Source organism: Camelus ferus, chromosome 4, assembly GCF_009834535.1.
Source record: "Camelus ferus isolate YT-003-E chromosome 4, BCGSAC_Cfer_1.0, whole genome shotgun sequence".
Taxonomy (NCBI): domain Eukaryota; kingdom Metazoa; phylum Chordata; class Mammalia; order Artiodactyla; family Camelidae; genus Camelus; species Camelus ferus.
The window spans coordinates 68,043,001-68,065,025 of NC_045699.1; the positions used below are offsets into that span (position 1 = coordinate 68,043,001).

Genomic DNA, 22,025 nt, shown 5'->3' on the forward strand with positions numbered 1-22,025 from the left:
GGCCAGAGGCAGCGATCCGAAGCCAGGGCCACCCCCGGTGGGGAGCCACCACCCTCATTTAGCAATACAGCTCCCCACACACGCCCCAAAGATTCCTCATCCCAGAAAGCGAGGCTCATGCCCGACACAGGGGCCAAGAGAATGTGCAAGACGCGTCCGTCTTCCCCAGGCAGGTGGCTGCCACCCTCGAGGCTTCCCCTCCGTCAGCCTCAGGGGCCCCGAAGGGACCCTCTGCTGGGTCACCCCTTCCCTGGGGCCAGTTATTAACAAGGAGAAGCCTCTCCTTGGAACACAGAGCCCACAGCACACCACAGTCCAGGAATGACTGCCACTTGGCCGTGTGCCAGCTCCGTGCTTCACGTGGGAGATCGAAACGGCCCAGGAAGGGAGGGAGGGTCCTCTCACTGCCGCGGACAGAGCGGGAAACGGAAGCACAGGGCAGTTAAGGAGGCGTTGTACTGGCGTTGTACAGCTGGTGAGGCACAATGCTGGCTGGTGACACCCAGCCCTCTGCAGGGGGATTGGCTTCACTTTGACACTGGGCCCTGGCAGGTGGGTACAGATACCACCCCACTGAGGAAACAGGTTGTGGGGACCAGCGGCTCGTCCAAAGCCAGCCAGCTGTCACATGGAGGAGCCTGAATCCAGGCTGGGACTTGAACCCAGGTTCTCAAGGATGTGGAAACATACAGGAGACTGTCATGCAACACTCTTTGTAACAGCTCTCGCTGGGCTCATCCATCACTGAATTCTCAGCACCCACCACAGGGCCTGGCACACTGCCGCCCGCAAACACGTGACACCAAATCGGTCCAGGATCTCAATCCTACCTACCTCCCGATGGCCCCACCCTGGACATTTCCCACGTGTCTCAGCACTTCCCACCTCCACGCCTTCACCTGTGCTGTGCCCTCTACCTGGAGCTCCCTTCCCCTTCTTTTCCACAGTTCAAACTCTTAGCCAGACTTCAGGGCCCTGCTCAAACATCTCCATCACAATGTCTTGCAGTTGTCCATTTGCATGTAATTATAATAATAAGTGGGGCATGAGCTCATGCATGTAACACTGAGCCCAGTGCTAGGCAGCGGCAGATACCATATATGTTAATAATTATCATCAACATTATTCCATTTAACCCTCACCCAGATTTATTCTAAAACCCATTTATAGATGAGGCAACTGAGGCCCAGAGAGGTGAACTAACTTGTCCAACATCACACAGGTAAGAGCACAACCAGGATGTGAAGCCAAGTCAGCCTCTATTCACTGCTCTACCCCCACACCTAGAACTGCAGGTCACAGAAAAGGAGCTCAGGACACTCACTGACTCTCTCCGGGGACATTCCCCACTTGCTGGGCAGCTCCAGGATCAGGGCAGAACCTCGGTCACTTCTTCATCCCAGGCACCCAGCGTGGCACCAGCTTTGGTAGAGAAGAGTGGGTCTCTCACAGAGGCAGGTGTTTCAGGGCCAAGTTCCAAGCAAGAAGTAAACCCGGAGCTCAGAATGGCCTCCTTGGGCCTTAATTTCTTTGTCTGTAAAATGGGCATAGTGTGATATTCACCCTACTTCACTCACTGACTGAGGGTCCTCAGGAGATGTTAGCTTCTGTTGTTTAGAGTCAAAGTGACCTCAGAAGATGTCAGCTTTTGTTGTTCACAAAGGGCCACATGAGCTGTATAAAGGTACATGGCTGTGATCTTAACCTTCAGGACCTGTAGCACCTCTGCTCTGGTGTGTTCCCTCATTAATGGGCCAGTCATGTACACTGACAACAGGCCATTGACCTGGGAAGGGCACTTTGACATCAAGCTCAAGCTCTCCATGGGACAGATGGGGAAACTGAGGCAGGGGGAATGGGGAAGAGGCAGCCAACCTTGTCAGTGGCCAGCTCCTCGTGACAGCAGCGTGGGGAGAGACAGCAGCGTGGGGAGAGAGAAGTCAGTGGGGCTTCAGCACCCAGAGAGGAAAGCTGGCTCTGGTCTTGGGGTCTCTGGCCCAGAACGCTCTCCCAGAGCCCAGCCTCTCCACCTAGCCGTCTCCCCTACAGGCTTGGATGTCACCTCCTCAGGACACTCCTCCTCAAGCCCAGTCCCCAGAAGCCTCCAGCACCACAACCCCCCACTTCTCCTTGGCACTTTTTGCCATCACCATGACCGTACCACCCCCAAAGACAGAGACCTGGTTCCCGCCATCTCCCCAGCACCCAGCTCAGCTCACGTCTGGCCTATGTGCATGCACGATAAACAAGTGCTGAATGAACAACCCCTGGTGGACGGTCACCCAGTTTCAGATGCCAAAATGGCCTCCCTGGAGGCCTGGGAAGGAGGCTGAGCAGGGCAGAGGCCGCCTGAGTCTCCCATCACAAAGGCAGTGCTGGGGCCAGGAGGAGCCAGCCAGGATCCCTCACAAGGCTGCCTTTAAAGCTCTTCTCACTTAGCAAATATTTAACCATGGCTCAGCGACCCAGGTCTGGTGGAAATGTGTGCTTTGAGGCAGGAGGGCCTGAGAAGGGAAGAAGGGAGGTGGTTGAAGTGGAGGCCCAGGGAAATACCTCCCCAAAAAAGGCAGACAACAGACCCGCCCACCCTTTCCCTTATACCTCGAGGAGGCAGCCTTAGTGGGAGGAATCCAATTCCCATCTTGTCACAAACAGGGAAACAAAAGCCCTCTCATCTTCTCTGGCCCCCCGCTCCCCGCCTGGCGGCAGCCTGTTACCCACAGCCAACAGTTGGCGGCTTGTTCTGGGAGTCCAGACCCAGGAGCCCTGCTCCCTGGGAACACAGACCCCAGCTGGGGCGGCTGGGAAGGGGTGCCAAGGCCCCCGGCAGCACCTCCCACCCAGGGCAGGGCCAGCCCACCCACACCTACCCTGGACCGGCCGGGGGCCCCACTTCTGTTCTGTGGAGTATGCCTCGGGGTGGGCTACTGAGGATGGTGTCCTGCACCAGGCCCTGCCACAGCCAAGGCCACACCCCTGGGCAGCACAGCCATGTAGAAAGGATCGAAGGGAAATTCAAAGGTTGGAGGACACCCAGAGCTGCAAGATGCCCCCGGGGGACCAACCTCCTCGCACTGCCCACCCCACTCCGCTTCCCCGTCTCTTGCCCCAGAAAGAGCCCTGGCTTGGGAGCCAGACAGATGCGGAGCAAATTCCAGCTCCGTGGTTTGTGGCCTCGCCTCTGAGCCTCGGCATGCTCCTCTGCGCACTGGGGATAGTTAGCTTCTCAGGCTCCAGTGGGTATGGCAAGGAGGGAAAAAAGAGCACGGAGGCGAGGGATGTTGCTGAGAAGTCAGTAGGAACGGGGGACGAAGTGTGAGGGGATGGAGGTTAATGTTTACATAATCACCCTCATAGGTCAGCCACTCTGTGCTGGTCCTGATGACAACAGCCTTACTTATGAAGGAGAAGCTAAGTTGTGTTGCCCTCATTCATTCATTCAGCAACCACGGGGCATTGGGGATTCAGGAGTGAGTTAGACAAACCCAGGCCCTGTTGTCTAACGAGGGAGACAGAATGTCAACAAAACCTACGTGGGGCACAGTGAGTCCCTGGCTGGGAGCAGCTGAAGAGCCCAGAGGAGGGGCGGCTAGCCCAGCCTGCAGGTCAGGGAAGACTTCTAGGAAGAGGTGGCACCCGAGACAGGAAGAAGTGTGGCGAGGTGAAGGAGGAGGGCTGGGCCGGGAGAGCGTGCCAAGCCGAAGACACAGGAAATGCACAGATTCAGATACGCAAGAAAGCAAGCATTAATACGCTCCACAAATATTTAGGAGTACCTTCCTGCGTCAAGAAGGGCACTTTCACGGAACAGTGTAGTGTCAAGGTTCTGGAAATTCGGTCCAACTCAGTTCAAATACTAACCCTGACTGCAGGTGACTGACTATAGGACTTTGGGTAGGTGGCTTAATTCTCTTTCAACTTCAGTTTCCTTTTGTGTAAAATGGGAGTAACAACAGTACCCACCTGGGCAGGTTGTCATGAGGATTCAGGGAGATGAGTAAATCCACAGACCTGACATCATCCCTGGTGAGGACTGAATAACTGAAAGGAGTTCCACCTGCCAGAGCGTTGACAGGTGGGCTGGGGAGTGGGGTCTTTCACAAGCTCAGGGGTCCCACGGCGCATCCACCTGTGCTACTGGCAGTTTTCTGTGATGTGTCTCATGCCATGAAATGGGGACCAGAAAAGTGGAACCAAAACAGCAGCCACCTGGTCCCTCAGTGGGCCTCGCAGGGGATGAGAAGGTGACACATTTGGGGTCCAGTCTTTCCGGGCCCTTGTCCCTCAGAGCTTAACTAATCAGAAAGGGGAAGTGGACAGAGAAACATGAATGAAGATTCTGAAAGAAAACACCCAACGAACCGCAAGCCACCAAACTTCGGCGGACCACAGCCCTTCTGCTCCGAGGCACTGCGGGTGGGGGAGGGCCTTGTCTCTGACTCTCCACTTCCCACAGGTAGCCTCACGGGGTGGGCGAGGCTAGATGGAAAAGTGCTTTGAACTCCAGCAGGGCAGGACCACAGTGTCTTGCTTTCCTGGTATCTTGTATTTCTCACTCTCTCTCTCTTTTTCTTGTCTTATTGCATTGACTAAGATGTCCAGATCAATACTAATAAAAATACTTGTACAGTTTCAAAGTCAAGTTTGCTCAGTATGTGACAAATGGCACTGTAAAGGGGTGAGTACAGGTAAGGACTGCTAAGAGAAAGGAGGGAGGACTTAGCTCATGTCCCAAAACAAGAGTTGGAAAATTTCCAGGGAAGAGATGCTGGGGAAATCCAGTCATAGACATGCCCTGGCCAAAATGGAGCCTGTTCTTAAGTGACCAACTCAAATCACCCACGACAAATAGGACTCCAGAAGGAGCTTTCTATCTCAGATGCCCAGCATGGGACAGGTGACCCTGTGGGGTGGGGAGCTCCCTGTCACTGGAGGTGTCTAAGCAGAGGCTGCATGGCTGATTGACAAGGAAGCTGTGGAGAAGATTCTATCTCAGGTGGAAGGTTAGCAGTAAAAACACAAACTTTGGGACCAGACAGACCCAGCTCTGCTACTGACCATGATCTTCCCAAGCCTCAGTTTCTTTACCCATAAAATGGGGGTAAAAATAGCAAGCACCTCAGAGTTGTTGTGAGGACTAAAGACAATGTGTGAGAAGTATTTGGCACCCTGCCTGTTGGTAAGAACTGATAAATGCCCACAGCTGTTCTAATAAAAACCAATCACTAATAAGTGCCAGTTACTGTGGCCAAAGCCTAACAGAAAAAGGACTAACACAGACATACAAATCCCACACATTTCATTAGCCCCGTGCCCTCTGACACCACACTTTTCACCAAGTGCAAGTCAGGCTCCTTCCCAAGCTGCCTCGGGACCCAGGCCTCCCCCGTGCCCCTCCGTCTCTTTCTTTCTCTCTCTGTGTCTCTCATACACACACACACACACAGCGCTGCCTGCAGTGCTCACTCCGTGGGTCCGGAGGTAAGTGGGGTGGGGGCAGAGGGAGGGCTCATAGCCAGGGAGGGAGAGGCCAAGGGAGACAAGCCGGGGGTGGGAGGCAGGGAGGAAGATGAGCCAATATGAAAATTCACTCCTGTGCTTGCGGCTGGGCCAGAAGGAAACCCAATCCCTGGCTGGAATGCCAGGGACCCTTGACATGGAGAGGCTTCGGGCAGATAGAAGATGGAAAGTTTATTCAAATCACAAGACTCCCGTGGCCTGGCCCCCCTGAGCCAGTAGAGCACACAGGCCCTGCCCCACCCTAGGGTCACCAGCTGCAGGTCTCCTCGGGCTGCAGAGGGACCAGAGGGGAGGTATGAGAACAAATCCCTGGGGAGGCCACACCTGCCTCACACGCCCAGGTGAGGCCATGGTCCAGGTGCCTTCATGACCCCCATCTGTGCTTCATGGGAAACTGCTCTCAGCCAACAAGCCCAAGTTCTGTATCTGCTTCTCCGGGGGTCCCGTAAGGGTCGGGAGGGAAGGGCTCACTTGTCTCCCCTAGCAGTAATGACAGATTCCAAGCATGGATTCCAGGCAGTGATGCAGGGTTAATCCCTGAGCCCTGAGTCTGGGCACCTGACTGCCACTGGGTGACTGTAGGCAAGTCTCTCATCCCCCCCGGCTCTCCGTCTCCTCGTCTGTCCAGTGAAGAGGCTGGACTCCATCTCGCTGAACCCTCAAGGCCCTGATGCCTTCCTGTCCCTGACAGCGACCACCCCCTAATTCAGGTCAGAACCCCGTTAGTCATCAGCACAACTTTATTTTAACAATTAACTGTTTACTGTCCGTTTCCCCCATAAGTGCAGGGACCCTGTCTGTCTCTTTCATGACACAGCCCCAGCACCAAGCACAGAACCAAGCACACAAGTATTTGTCCCTGGCTGGGAGCCTCGATCCAGTCTCCCAGGCATCTTAAGGCACAGGAAGAGGTTGGGGTTTTCCAGAAAGGCCAGCGCAGGCCTGAGGACAGACCCTTCCCAGGCCCTTCCCAGCCCCAGGGGCCCTGTCTGCCAGGGGCTCTCCAATTCCAGTAGGGCGCTTCCTACACGGATGGCACGGCCAGGCCAGCCCAAGGTCACACATCATCAGCAGAAAAGGTCACCACCCTGTCTGGCAAACTGAGCTGTCACCTAAGCTTGGATCCTCAGTTTCCTCTTCCGGCAGATTCTGTGAAATGATCCAGCACCTGCAAACTGCCTGGGAAACTGGAGCTGAGCAGGCCCTGCACTTGAGCTGGGGGGAGGGGTAGAGTGGAGGGGGAGGGGTGCTGGACTCTCACCTGGGGCAGGCAGGTCACCCTGCTCTGTAATCCCCCATTAGAAGAAGATGCCAGCCCCACAGAGGGACAGATGGACCAGCACTTTGAAAAACAACTCCCAAAGTGTGGTGCACATGGTCAGCAAGAATCACAGCAAGATCACCAATTTCTGGAGTCTTGAACAGAAATTCTGGGAGATTCTGCTTCCCCCAAAGACCTGTACTTCCCGGCTCCGGGCCTCTGCACAGCTGCCCCTCTGCCTATGATGCTCTCCTCTTCCTTCACCCCTTGGGTCTCACCTAGACATCCCTTCTCCTGTGAGCCTTCACTGACCCTCCAAGCCTGGTTCACTGCTGTTCCCTGGGCTCCCAGAGACACCCTTACCCCCACCTCAGCTGGGGTTCCATGCCGGGTCTGTCCTCCCAGAAAGGGGTCCTTGCGGGGCCGAGGACCACGGCCACCTCCCCATCTGGCACCTCCAGCTCCACACACGAACTGGCACCGAGCAGGCTCTCAAACAGCGGTGGAATCGATGGATTAATCCCATGGAAATGGTTAAGGCTGATCAACAGAGCACTGTTTGCAACAGTGAAAAACAGAAACAACCCAAGCGCCCAGTGATAGAGGTTTGGCTGAGCAAGTTAAAAGGCAGACTATTGGGGCCATAATAGAATATTCTGCAGCTCGACACGCTGCAGGGGGATGACCTGGATGCAGGTGCCCACAGCCCACTGTTGTTTATGCATCAGGAAGATGCTTGAAAGCCACTGTTTCTGGGTGGTAGGATTATCAGTGACTTTCATTTTCTTCCTGTTACCGCTCTTTGTTTTCTAATTTGTCTTTGATATTAGATAGTTTCTAATTACAACAATAATAAAAGTGGGGGCTCTGAGGAAGCTCAAAGTTGAAAGGTCAAGCTTCCAGGGGCTGAAGACCTGACCTTTGGTGGATGCTGGCAGGTGGGAGCTATGGCAGGTCTGAGGGGGAGGTCAGGGCTCACTGCCGAGACCTGACCTAACACCATCCTGTCACTCGAGTCCAGCCTGCCAGGGCTCCTCTTGGAGGGAAACTCTGACCTTTGTGGGGGCGCTGGACTCCAAGGGCAGAAACTGTCAACTCCAGTGTTCACTGCGTGCCAGGAACCAGGCATGGCTTCCGTCATAAAGTTCACAACACTCTCAGAGGCAGTTATGCCATCCCCACTTTACAGATGGGAAAACAGAGGTACAGAAAGCTGAGGTCACAATAAAGACAGGCCAAGGAGAAGCCCCGAGCATTGCAGAAAGTGGTCCTCGAGCCCAGCTGTCTGCCCCACACACCTTCAGCAGCCTGCACCCAGCACTAAGCACCCAGCATGCCTGCACATCACCCAGGGGACCTGGGGCCATGTTCTGGCTGGAGCAGTAAGCGGGACACCTGAGGGCTGCAGGACTGGTGGGTCACAAACTCACCCAGCTGGCCAAGAACCCACCCACTCCTCACCACCCCACTGTTCCTACCTGCACTGCCTGGCACAGAGAGACTCCATGTTGTGGAATCAACCCACCACCTCTGGCTTGAAGCCCCAGTCTCATTCATCTACAGCCACAGATGTCTGAGTCAGGCACAGAGTAAGTGCCCCATAAATGTTTGCTGCTACTTTTCCCCAGAGTAGCAGAGATAAAATCTATTTCTAAAGTCCAGCCAATAAATGTTGGTGAGAAAGGGCTTCTGTGCCCTGATTCTCTTGCTTGGCACTCAAGGCTGTGCCTGGTGGGGCTCCTGCCACCCTCTCTGTAGCCACAGTCCCCAGAGCTCCCCTCCACGGACAGGCAGGGTCTATGCTAGGCCACTCCCGCCACCTACCTGTACCCCAACTCTGGCGGCCAAAATCCATCCTGTCCTTCGAGACCCAACTTAAGCACCCCCACTTCCAGAATCTTCCTTTCTCCAAGCCTGCCCTGTGCTTTGTGACCCAGGGAGCGCTCGTTAGTCTGGGGCGGCTTCGATTCTGGAGTCAGACAAAAGAATCAAATTTTCCCCCAAAATACAGTCAACAGGGCTATTGTTTTTTACTTAATATACTGACCATGCAAAAGAAACCAAGAGAGACTGAAGGAAAATTTTAAATAATCCATTATCCTAACACCTCTAAAAAACCTCTATTAACATGTTGATGAATGTCCCTTCGTACTTTTTCCTACAAACATACAGCACGTTGTCACTTTCAAGGGCCACGTATTACACCCCTGAACATTACCTACTGATTGACGTTGTTTTGCTCCCTTTTCCCCCGTTTAAATGCGGCTGTAATGTAACCTTTCTTCATGTGGACTGCCAGGTGGGTTTCGCCAGGGGCTTCAGCCACCTTTCTGCCGTTGCTCCTACTGCTGCTGGGGGATGGCGAGGACCACCCTCCCCGAGCATCCCTTTCCCACCTAGACTTTAGAAGGACCTAACACTTCAGTCACAGTGGCCTCTGCCCCCGGTATTTTTGCCCTGGGACGCACAAAGGATTTCGGGGGCTACAAACTCAGGTGAGCACTGCAGCTGTGCCTTCCCTGAAGCTGGTGTTCATCATCCTAAAACCCAGATGACAGCCCAGGCCCTGGGTGTGGCCAGCGGCAGGACCTGGCCTCTGTCACAGCTCCCCTCCCGGACGGGCCCATTTTCCTGACGACAAACTGAGGCACCAGGAGGGGAAGGGTCTTCGGCTGCTGGGAGGAGGCTGGGCAAGTCCCTTGGCCACCAGGGGCCTGTTTCCTCACATGACAGGAGGGCAAACAACAGGCAGTTCTGAGAGATCCTGTGGACAGGCTTCTCCCGGGCCTGGCGCAGTGCCCACGAGGGCAAGCTCTCCAGGAGCGGGTCATTTCATCACCATGTGCCCTCTGATAATTATTTAATTAATGACTGGCTGGTAACTATTTGCTCAATGCATCTCTCCGGCTGGGCTTTGATCTCTACACGGGTAGGGCCTGGGGGAGTTTAGTTTGGGTGCCAAGCACATAGTAGGCCCCTGGTCAATGTGCACTCCTGTGTCTGACACACAGTGAGTCAGCGAGGGTGCCAGGACCCAGGTGGCCCGTCCCCAGCCTGTCACACTAGGGCTCAGTCCTGGAAGCCCAGCACCCAGAGCGCAGAGGGGTCGGAACTAGGGGGAAGGGTCAGCCCATCCAAGAGCCGGTCCCTGGGCACTGCCTCTCCCAGCCATACCCTTAGGGCTCAAGGACAAGAACAAAAGACTCAAAGCCAGTGAGTCAGACTGAGAGGAATATACTCTGGGAGGAAGGAAGCTGTGTGTGCGGCTACACACGCTCCGTGCCTCTGGTCTCAGCCGCGGCAGAGGAGGGGCCCAAACAGTCCTTCCAGACGGGCAGAGGGGAAGTCAGAACAGCCAGGGCCCTGACCCTGCCCATGTCTGCCCCACCCCTCTACACCCCGCAAGGCACTCTCTGCACCCACCAGACCCTTCATCCAAACAGCTCTGGGCCCCCGTGCTATGAGATGGAAACCTTGTGATGACATTTACTCATTCATTCACTGCTAAGGAAGGAATCAAAACAATATAAACTAACACATGTTAATTACAGCTATTGATTATTGAGCATTTACTGTGCTCAGCACTGTGTTAAGTATGCATAAATGTAGTTGACAAATGCACATAATGCAATTTAACATCCACATTATAATCATACCTAATATAAAAGGGAAGTCGTTTGTTATCATTCCCATTTTACAGCTGGCAAAACCAAGGCATTAAGAGCCACAGTAACTGTCCCAGGGGCACCTGGTTAGTAGCTGGTGGAGCAAGCTCTGTCCCAAGAGGCCACCTCAGGGGAGCCCACGGTGACCGAGTCCTTGTGGTGCTCGTATCACAGATGAGAACAGATGAGAACCCAGAGCCACAACCATGTGAGGCGCCAGAAGGAGGCCCCGACCCAGCCTGACATGAGCGGGCCCAGGGAAGAGTGTTCCTGGCTGCAGGGTTAGTCTGTGGGTCCTGCAGGGCCTTTCAGGGTCTAGAACTTGACCCAGAGTGCCCTCCAGAGGCTCTTATCCAACCCCTTCGTTGAACCACGGGGAAAACTGAGGCCCAGTGTGGAGGCTAGACCAAGCTCCTATGCATGGAGCCGGGAGCTGGACTCTCAGAGGCCACACAGGGGACTCAGGAAGAGGGGAGGGGAGCGAAGGGGCTCTGCCCCTAATCGCACAGGAAGTCTGCTGGGCCCCACCCTGGGGGGGTCCAGGCCAGATGGCAGCCCAACCCCCAACCTCTCAGATTCTGCCACCATCTCATGGGGAAAACAGGAAAGCTGAGCGGAGCAGCCTGACTCAGAATGGACGCTTGTCCCCAGGCGCAGGCTCCGGGGTCACTGAGAAAGTAACCCTTCTGCTCCGAGAGCGGACCCCGCCTCTGGCCACAAAGACTCGGGTCCGGACGAGAGGAAGGGCTCGCTGTGTCTGAACCCTCAGCTCAAATCGCCACCCCCCACCCCCATCACCCTCCTTGAGAGACAAGATCACCCCCATTGTAGGGAAGGGGGAACTGAGGCCCAGAGAGGGGAAGCCCCTCGACCAAAGCCACACAGTGAGCTGTGACTGTGCTGAGCAGAGCCTGGAGGAGCAGTGGTCACCCTGGGAGATGGGGCCTCTCCCCTCCTTCCCCTTTTCCTGGCAGCCCTAAATACGGGAGTGGGGGTGGGGGGAATTCAGCCTGACAACACCTCGCTGTCTGCGCGTGGACAGGCCGGGGCTGTCTCCTCAGACACAGGCCTATCTGTGAGGCCAGCACCGGGCTGCTTCTCTCACGGAGGGCTTGTTTGTTTACTCAGTTTTCAAAATTATAACCTTCACAGCCCCACCGGGGCCAATCGCTCCACCCTGACCAGTCTTTACTGTCTAGGGCGTCCAGGAATGGAAAAGGCTTTATGCCTGGGTCTGGGGCCCAGGTTCCTGTCCCAAGTCTGCGGCCCCTGAGACCCTGGGAATGTCCCCTTCTCTTTCTGGACCTCAGTTTACTCAGTAACGAATCGGAGGTGGGGACTGGTTAGATATCTACAAAGGGTCCTTCCTGGCTAGAAGTAGGAAGGGTCTGGACCAGAAAAAGGAAAGCAGCCACAGCCCATCTGCAAGCTCCAAATTCAGGGCGGGGGAGGTGGGGGGTCTAGCCCAAGCAGACCAGACCGCGAGCAAGCCTTCCATGCTAACCATGGCTCTGCAACCCAACGGGCCAGAGCACCCAAAAGCTTCAGCCCTGTTCTCCCTTCTCCCCTTCCCACCCATTCCAGGGAACACTTTCAAAAAACAAACCAAGAAAGCAAGTACAAAAACTGAAACAGAAATGCAATTGTCAGCCCACTCCCCTCTGAATGTCCGATCACTCCTGAAATTCCTGGCTAGTCAGGGCCAATGACACTGCTTCCCCCAGGACTTGGCTAAAATGGAACTGCCAATTACTCCACAGCCCCCACAGGCCAGGGGCAACTCCCTCCCAGAATCGTCACACACCCGAGTTCACCTTCCTGTTTTACCACTGGCTGGGGCTCCCAGAGGGAGAATAACTTGCCCAAGGCCACGGAGTCCCCGGAGGCAGGAGTCAATTGCCTCCCAGTCAAGGCCAGACACGCTGCCTCTTGAGTTGGGCTGACCAAGTTTAAAACCAAACCAACATGCACTTTGGAAAACAAAGATCCTCTGTCTTTGTGACACAAACCACATTGCATCCAGCTTGATGAAAGCTTCTGGGATGGCATGAGTCCCATGAGATCAGGGCTCATGCCACTGCTTCGTCCCCACCAGGTCCAGCACAAGACAGTTTTCAGAGCGGGGGCTCTTCCTTCCACAGCAAGATGGCATCACGCAGTAAGAATCTGCTGGGCATCTTCTCTGCGCCTTCAACACAGCCCAAGGGCCACAGGCTCCCAAGAGATCAGAGCTAGGAGGGTGCTGCAGATTGCGCTACTGCCCCATTGCACAGATGGGCAAAGCAAGACCAGAGAGGAAGGACCTGCCAAAGGTCACCTGGCACCAGCCCTGAGTCTCTCGCCCCCCAGGCTGTCCTGTAATCGGCTCCCGGAAGGTGGGGAGAATTAGAAGCGGGTGGAGCACAAGAGGGTGAGTAGTTTCCTGCCCAAGGGACTCCTCTTCTAGAAGATTCTGGCTTAACAAATTTGGTTGAACACAAACAGCTCTGCTGGGGGGAGGACAGTACCTGCAGTTAGCTTGGCCACAGATATGTAGGTGGGAAAGTGGGGTTCACACTTTTAAACCACAATTCATTCTTCCTCTGCCCCTCCCGGGTGCCCAGTTACCCACCAGAGCCCCTGGCCCTGCACGTGGGCCCTGAACATGGACCTTACACCTGGTCCCCTGGCCCACACTCTACACTGTTGATCTCCCTGAGGAGGGCCTCTCTTGGCCAACGTCCTATCATGGGCTATACACAACAGTAATGACTAGTGATAACACGGGCCATGCTCTCTTAAATGCAAAAAGCCCTTCCCACACCCCTGCCCAAGTATGTCTGAGCTACCGTTAAGCCCACTTTACAGATGAGGAAACTGAGGCCTAGAAAAGGGAAGGCACCTGCCAAATGCCAGGGCAGCTGAGACAAGATCTCAAAACCAGGTCCTCAGAATCCAAGCCCATCCCTCTTCCCACTCTGCCCTTGGAAGGACAGGTTCTCACAGCCACAGTTGCCAAGGAAAGGAGCAAGTCTCTCATAATCAGAAGAATGGAAGCAGAGGCTGCAGGACCACTGGTTACCTCGATAAAACAACTTATGGGGTTCATCAATCCCACAGGACCAAGAACACCCACCAGATCTTCCCCGCCTCACATGACACCATCACCAAGGCATGGTTGCTCCATCACCCCTATACATACACACACACACGTCCCCTGACTGTACCCCATCCCCACTGGTTCAGGCCCCTCTCACCACTGGGATCTCCTGTCACCCCCTCTCCTAGGCCTCCCCGGGCCACTCAGGACATAGACCCCTCTCTAAGGCAGCCCCTGTGGCTCCCTCCTCTGCAGTGCATCCCTCCCTCACCCACTAGACCAGGCCCCCTCTCTCACTTCCTGCAGAAGGTCTGCCCCGCTGAGAACACCCCTCACCTGCAGACGGATGGCCAGCCAGGCAGCACCACATGAGCAGGGGCTGTGTGAGAGTTTGTACATCAGTGTGTCCCTGGTGCCTGGCACACAGTAGGTGCCCAATAACTACTGACTGAATGAATAAAAGGATGACCAAGTGTGTCTGGGGCCTGAGCTTACCACACCCCTGCAGGGTTTCACAGGCATGCAGACGGGGACCCTCTCCCTCAACCTCTAACATCCAAGCCCATCCAGCCCTGCCTTTAGAAGGCACCTCAAGGCCACTAGGGAAGGGTTTTCAGTGACATAAAATTCCTAGGAGTAGATTCTGGCCTTGGAGTCACAGATAGGGAGAAAATGCACAAAGAGGCATAGCCATTGGTCTAGAGTCACATAGCAAATAGCCACAGGACCAGGCTCAAGATCCAGATCAAGCAAATAATGCTGGAAACATGGCCAGGCAAGGTGAGTGTGTTCCCATCTGTCTTTTGCCCATTTATTCTCCGTGCCCTGCCCAATACCAGACACAGAGTAGGCAAACTCCAGCCCATGTCACCACCCTCCAGGTGCCTGCTGACTGCCGCAGGTGTCCAGGGCCACAGGCCGGTGCCCCTCAACCTGGCACATGCCAACTTCCCAGAGCACATAGCAGGGGGCTGGGGTGCCTGAGGCTGCAGGGCAGACCTGGCCCATCTCCTTCAATGAAGTGTCAGTTATAATAGCTGCCATGTGTCGTGTTCTCACCACTCACCAGCCCTGTGCTGCACGGTGCAAGAGCTGTCACTCTTGGGTCTACACCCTGAGAAACTAGAGCCGTCATCTTGGGTTTTCTTTTTTCCTTATCCATGCAACCATTCTGTATGTTACTTTCAGGACAGTTACAATCAATTACACGAGATAGCCAACATTTGTTATAAAATAGGCTTTGTGTTAGATGGTTTTTCCCAACTGTAGGTTAACATTAAGTGTTCTGGACACGTTTAAGACCCAGGCTAGGCTAAGCTATGCTGTTCAGTAGGTTATATTTATATTAAGCACATTTTTATTTATGATATTTTCAATTTATGATGGATTTCTCAGGATGTAATTCCATTGTTTTAATTGAAGTATAATTGGTTTACAATATCATGTTAATTTTGGATACACAGCATAGCAATTTGGTTATATATATATATATACCCTTGTCATATTATTTTTCATTATAGGCTATTACAAAGTATTGAATACAGTTCCTTGTGCTATACAGTAGGACCTTGTTGTTTGTCATCTTTTTATAGAAGGAAGACACTGAGGCTCAGAGAAGGTGACCAATTTGCCCCAAAACACTGAGTGGCAAAGCTGGGTCTCAAACCCAAGCAGTCTGACTGCAGAGCCTTGCCCTGACCTCTGGACTCCCTGCTTCTTTCTAACTTACCATCCACTGTGTCACCAGGCAGGTCCCCTCACCTCTATGGGCTAGAGGTAGCATGTCTCCTAACCGAGATGGTTCCCAGGGGGTGGAACCAGATGCCCTGGAGAGATGGGCACTTCCTGTTCTTCCAGTTTTAAAAATCTGTGAGATCAGAAGATGGCAGCGTTCCGTGACTCAGGCCCTAAGATTCTACCCAGAGAGGGGCATGGCTCCGCTCCACCCTGGAGGGTTTTAATCCTAGGCATCTGCCAACATCTTTCCTTCAAACTCTGCCCAACACCGTCTAGAGAAAACCCTTCTTCCCCCCAACCCCCATCCCGGGCGGGGAAGTGGGTGGGGTGGGGGTGGGGCCGGGAGAAGGAAAAGCAGCTTAGGAATTTCTGCAACCGCAGGAGGATGCTGCGACCAGACCCAGGCAGAAGTGAGTCATGAGCTCTGCCTTCGGAGGAGGAGGGGGCGACGGCAGGAGGGCAGGACTGGCCAAAGTCAGACGAGTCTGGCTGAGTAATGACGGGAGGGATAGATTTGTGCAACCCACGGGAGCCTCTGACACATGCCTCTGTTCCCACTCGGCTCCTCTCCTCCCCAGCCCCCTCTCCCAACTGGCTGCCCCTCTTTGGGGCCTTTTCTGGGCATGAGGAACTGTCTGGTCACTGCGGAACATGGCTTCTCCGGTCTGGGCCTGCCACTGACTTTCTCTGCCACAGTGCCCCGCGCCCCGCCACCCTGGCCTATAAAATGTTGGGGAGGGAGGCAGAGGGCATGCATTCAGTGAGACAAAGGAAGGCCTAGCACAGAGTAAATGCTCAATTAAACAACCGCTAACCTTACAGGTTTAGTGGGGCCCGTCCCTACTCCATCAAATACCATCCTCAGGCAGGAGACAAATCAGCGGACTCCCTGCAGGCTGCAGGTTGGGGAGGCAGCAAGAGGTACCTGGTTACATAACACCCAGGGGCCATGGGCATCAGTCTGTGTCCCCAGCTGCAACACAGGCAGCCCCTTCGAGCCCACACCCCATGGAAAGATGCTCAGAGGTGTGAGGGGTGGGGCTCCCAGGAATGGGCCTCCCTTGAAATGCCCAGGTTGGTGGAAGCAGGCTGGGGGGAAGCAGGGCAAGAGGATGAGTCTGTCTTCAGCAGGGAAGCTGACCAGAGCGGGAAAGGAAACAAACACAGTGACTCAACTTGCCCCTGAAAACCACCTGTCTGGTCACAGTGGAGTATGGCGATGTCCCGCATTGCGGGGAAGGCTAAGAAAAGTCTGCATGGATGGCCTCGGGTGGAACAAGATGCAGCCTGTGGAAAGACTTCCAGGAAAGTTCTAGTGACCTTGGGAGGGATGTTTCTTATAAATCGTTTAGTGCAAGAAGCAAGTCACAAATTGAGTCATGGTCTCAGCAATGTGTCACAAAAACACAGAAGGGAAATACCACTAAAGAATAGTTATTGCAGGATGGTGGTGAGTGATGTCTCTAAACTTCATTCCTCAGGCAGCAGGGAGGGAGGCCCGGGGCCCAGTCTGGGATTAGAAAGGTCTCTGGCTGTGTGTGTGGGAAAGATGAGGGGCGAGGTGGGAGGCAGCTCTGAGAAGGCGAGGAGGCCGGGGCTCAGGCCCCTGCAATGGGAAAGGAACAGAGTGGAGGCTGGATGGAGGGGGGAGGGCAGGGTCAGCGCCAACAAAAGCACGTTATGTAAGACGACACAAGAGCAGGGCAGAATCTCCAGACGCTTCGCCCCCAGGGGCTGACCCAGACCTCAGCTAAGGGCAGCAGCCCAGGCGGGGCGGAGCACTGCTTCGGGTCAGGGGCCAGCCGGGTCTCCCCCTGCAAAGCCCAGGGCAGCATCCAAGAAGCCATGCACCTGGTGGGGGGGGGAGGTGGTGACCAAATTCAGACACCTCTCCCCATTCAGTCCTGTGACCTACAAGCATTGCCCAAATGAGGAAAGGCAGGTTTTTAAAATCAACTTGGTAAAAGACATTAATTACTTTGTTCGACACCCTTTTCCTCATATCTGATTGTCAAAAGGGTGGTGATATTCAGTACTGAGGTCCCATGTACTGTCAGGAGGGAGTGTCAAATGTTTACAGCCTTTTCAGACGCTCTGTGTCAATACATCAGAATGTGACCCAGGAGTTCCACTTTGAGGCCCCTTTGATACCGGAATCTGGTACAGGATACATGCAAGGAGGTTTGGACAGCACCGTGATTACTAGCAAAACACAGGAAACAACCCAATATTGGTTAACAGGGGTCTAGGTAAATAAACCACGCCACGCACAGAAAGAAACCCACCAAAAGAAGGAGGCAGACTCATTAGTTCTGACATGGAAGGATGTTCACAATACACTGAGTGAAAAAAGTCAAACCACAGAAACATACCATTGCACCTCTTTTTACAAACAGAGCTAAATGCATTGGAACACAGAGAGATATGTTTGGAAACAGTGACACACTGATCTTGAGGGATTTCTTCTGGGGAGTGAGATTGAAAGAGGGGATAATGGAATAACTCTCCTTCTTTTTCATGTTACACTCCCAAATTGTCTATGTGTGCATTACTTTTGCAATTAGACAACATGAGCATGGTTGCCTAGAGTTGGGAAAGACCAGGTGGAAGCGGGGGTGACTGCTAACACGTAAAATTTCTTTTATGAGTGATGTAGTGTTCTAAAATTGATTGTGGGGATGGTTGCACAACTCTGTGAATATACAAAAAAACCATTGAATGGTACACTTTAAGTGGGTGAATTGGCTGGCCGGTGAATTATGTTTCAATAAAGCTGCTATTTAAAAAAAGAATTAGCAAGGGGCAAGGTGAGGCCAGCAGAAGGGAGGAGCACAGGTCCTGGCAAGCTTCCCCACAGCCCTCTCAGGTAATAAACTTTGGGGCACTATGTGTATGTGCATGTGGGTTTGTGTTGGGGGGGTTCCTTGGCCCCCTACAATTTCATCCTGGTCAACAGAATTTCCAGAGCAATGATTGAGTCCTTCAAGGCTATCCTTGAAGCAGAAGCTGCACCCCCACCCCACCAGGCAGGGCCCGCCAAGGTCACAGCACCCAGCCTCTACTTGCACATCTTGAGCAACAGTGAGCTCACTCCTTAACCTGCTGAATCTCGGTTTATGTGGCTCAGACCATATGCAAAGGAGCCCTCACGCAGCACTGGCACAGGCCATCAAGCACTTCTACTCATATCCTTGTCCTGGCCTCTGCGCCAGGTAGGACATGTGAGTTGGCTTAACCCCCCACCTCTCCATGGCCTAGTTCCTTCTAATCATATGGGTCCCCCAACGCTGCCCTCTGGACCCACTCCAGGTGGCCCACATCCATCTCACACATAAGCCAATGCAGAAGGTAATCAAGGTTTCTAAAAACCCAGGTGGATTCTTGCATCCAGGAAACCAGCATCAACCCTGACCCCAGGGGCTGGACAAACATCGGAGAAACAGGACCTGAACCACAGCTACAACTGGTCCCTTCAAAGTCCAAACACCTGGCCGCTCTCAATAACTAGAGAGCAGAGACAATCTCAATAACTAGAGAGCAGAGACAATCTCAATAACAATAGCAATTGTTTGCTAAGCACTTACCATGCCCCAAGCACTGGGCCAAGTTTCTTACCCCAATTATCTCATTATTCCCATTTTACAGATAAGAAAATTGAGATTCAGATGCTGGACCAAGATCACACCAGCTAACACACCACTGTGAAGTCAATGTTGGGACCCTGAGCTGGCTCAAGTCTGAGATTTGTGGGGAAAATGTGGGGCCCTCAGAGTCGGAAGGGACTTTGGCTGTCAGGGTGGACACCTCTGCGGCCACAGCGAGGGAAGCTGAGACCCGGAGAGAGTAAGTAAGTGGCTGCCCAAGGTGACGCTCCCAGGCCGGAGCTCTTCCTCCACGCAAGGTCCCCCGTGAAACGAGAGAATCAATCTGCCACCAGCCCCATGGGGCCGCTGGTGTGAGAACAAGCCCCTGCTTGCCAGGGGCTTTGAAATCCCAAGATGAAAGGTGCCGTGACAGCAAAACAGCAGCATGGGCAAGAGCGCGCCTGACCCCTGCCAGGACTTGCAGGCTGGCACTCACCTGCTCACCTGCTCAGGGGCGGGCGCAAAGCTCTGGGAGCCACTGGCCAAGCCAAGGAACCCTAACCAGCCTTGGAGCTCAGAGTACGGTGGGAGGGGATATTCCAAAGGCTGACTTTTCTACAGGGGCGGCCCTGGGTAGAGAGGGCTCTGGAATTTTAATTGTCCTGCCTGCAAGTGCCGCGGCTCCTCGGGGTGCTGTGAGGAGGGTGCACGGATCACTGGAGGTGGCCAAGGTATGCCCTCGTTCCCCTCCAGCAGATTTCCGAGGCAGCTCACTTCCCTGGGAAGGGGCTGGAGGCTTGCTGACCTCGTCCACTCCCACCTTGTATTCCCTGTATTTCAGGAGCCCCCTCAGGTGAGCCTGGACCAGGAATTTGAGGCATTTGAAGAGGGTTATTATCAATAGCACTTAAGTGGTGAGAAGAAAGAGGCCAGCAGGCTCTGAGTGGGCACAAGCCTCCTCCACCCAGCCTGGTATCCACAACACAAACCCAAGCCTGTCCAGGAGAGGACACTTCACCTTTTGTGGCCTGTCTCCTCCCCTGTAAAATGGCAGTTCTCAGCCCAGGAGGTAGGAAGTGGGGAGAGCCAGAGCTGGGTGTGGGGGCAGGAAAAACCCCACCGAAGCAGACCCAGCACACCCCACCCAAGCGGGGTGAGGGGGCCCCAACAGGAGGTCCTGAATGGATGGACTGTTACAGTGCCCCAGGAGGCTGCCACCGACAGGGAGGGGACAGGAAGACTCCGCCCCAGCCTTCCTCCTCCCAGAGTCCAGGCCTGTCCTACAAGCAAGTGTTCCAGGACTTAACCTCCTGCTGGTCTGAGGCTGGAAAGGGTCTGACTCATTCTACATCACCCTCACCCCTGGGCCCAGCCTCAGGCCCTACACAAAAGGGGATGTCAGGCCCTGGGCCCAGGACCACAGTATCAGGACCTTCCTCAGCACCTCCTTTGTGCCCAGCCGGGGTAGAAACATGGCATTAAGGGACCCCTGGTTCCTGTTTTCAAGGGGTGTGAGTGGGCAGAACACAGCTGCTGAAATTCTACAGGACTGCAGGACACATCATAAGTGTAGGCAGACACAGTGCTCTGGGTCCACCAGACAGGGAGAAGCAAATTCAGCCAAGAGGAACGGCCTCCTCTTTCCACAGGCTGCCCTCGCATCCTACATGGACCAGCACCCTGTGCATTGGGGCTTCCTCTATGCCGGACATAAGGAAGAAATCATTCACCCCATTTTGAAAAGGAGAAAACTGAGGGGCTAGGACATAAGAGACTTGTCCAGGATCTCACGGCTGGGAAACAGATGCTGGGATTCCACCCAGGCAGCCTCACCCAGAACTGAGCTTCCTAGGCAGCCTGAGAGTCTCACCCTCTCCATTCTCCAGACTGCAGGAGGAGTAACCCAGAACCCTGCTGCAGTCCCTCCCCGGGGAGTGGGGAGGGAGGCAGCTGCCCTCCTGAGAAGTGCCACTGTGCAGTGACCAGCTAGGACAAGGGTTGGCTGAAGGAGGAGACTGAGGAGGCTGGGCTCTGGCCTTGACCAGCCTCCTAAACAAGCTGCCAGCAGAAGCACCCTGCTGTGCTGAAGCCAAAGGACAAGGGTGTTCTGCCTCACCCCTCCTATGCACCCCATCTATCTTAGGCCCACTCCCCAGGCTCAGTCTCAGGCCTTGATGGGCCAGTCCCCCAGAAGCGTAGGCCACGTGTACTGAGGCTGGGGCCAGGGTGTGAGGGGGACCGGGACAGTTGGGGAAGACAGGACACGCTGGCCTAGTGGGCCTGGACTGCTTCCGGGCGAGGATAACCAAGGTAATGGGGAGACTGCAACCCTTCCCATAGCTCATTTGGGGTAGTATGTTGGAGAATTCGAAAAGACCCGGCTCCAAGGAGGCTCCAAGGGGTTGAGGGTTGAGTCTGCCCCCGAGAGGGGTAAGGGAGGGCTCAGAAGGGGCTGGGAAGGGGCGCCCAGACGTAGAAGAAACAAGCTTGGACGACAGTCTCGGTCCTCAGCCACTCCGGCCCTGCTCCGGGCCTGACTCTCAGGAGACCCAGGCAGGCAGTAGGGAGATGGGGGCGTGGCCAGGGCTCCCCTTCGGACCCCCGGAGCGCGCAGCGCAGCCCTGGACTCACCTGCGATGTGCTGGCGCCGGGCGTCGTCCAGGTGCGTAGACAGCACGTCCCCCATGGTGAGGAAAAGCCGCGGCGGGATCCGGCCGCTGCCTGCCGCTGCCCGCGCTGCTCAGACTGACGCCGCTGGCGCCATGGAGCCGGCCCGCCCTGCTCCCGCCGCTCCCGCCGCTCCCGCCGCTCCCGCCGCTCCCGCCGCCCCTGGCTGCGGCTTCTTCTCTGCTCGAGCTCCGGCTCCGGCCGCGTCCGTCCCGCGGCCGCCTCCGCCTAGCGCCCCAGCCCGCTACACAGCAGCCCCACTGCGCCCCGCCCCGCCCCGCCCCGCCCCCGGAGCAGAGCCCCGCCCCCTCCTCCGTGGCTGGCTGGCTGGCGGGCGGGCGGGCGGGGCAGGGGGCCGGGGATGCCGGGACCGCCCGCAAGACAGAGACAAAGAGGAGGTCGGAGGAAGGGATTCCGAGTAGAGACGCAGAGAGGCGCACCGGACCCTGACCGAAAGGGAGAAAGAGATGAGGCTATGGGGGCATCTGAAAGAACGAGAGTGCCTGGGGGGC

At 55.0% G+C, this 22,025-nt stretch overlaps 1 protein-coding gene across 1 annotated transcript in view; it reads right to left on the reverse strand.

The window, feature by feature from the left end:
- The window catches only part of NIBAN2 (niban apoptosis regulator 2), a 50,264-nt gene extending 28,512 nt beyond the window's left edge, over positions 1-21,752 (reverse strand). Inside the window, exon 1 of the mRNA XM_032478465.1 lies at positions 21,478-21,752. Within this exon, the coding sequence (XP_032334356.1) occupies positions 21,478-21,532 (55 nt within the window). The 5' untranslated portion in view covers positions 21,533-21,752. The remainder of the gene's footprint in view (positions 1-21,477) is intronic.
- Positions 21,753-22,025: the final 273 nt, after the last annotated feature.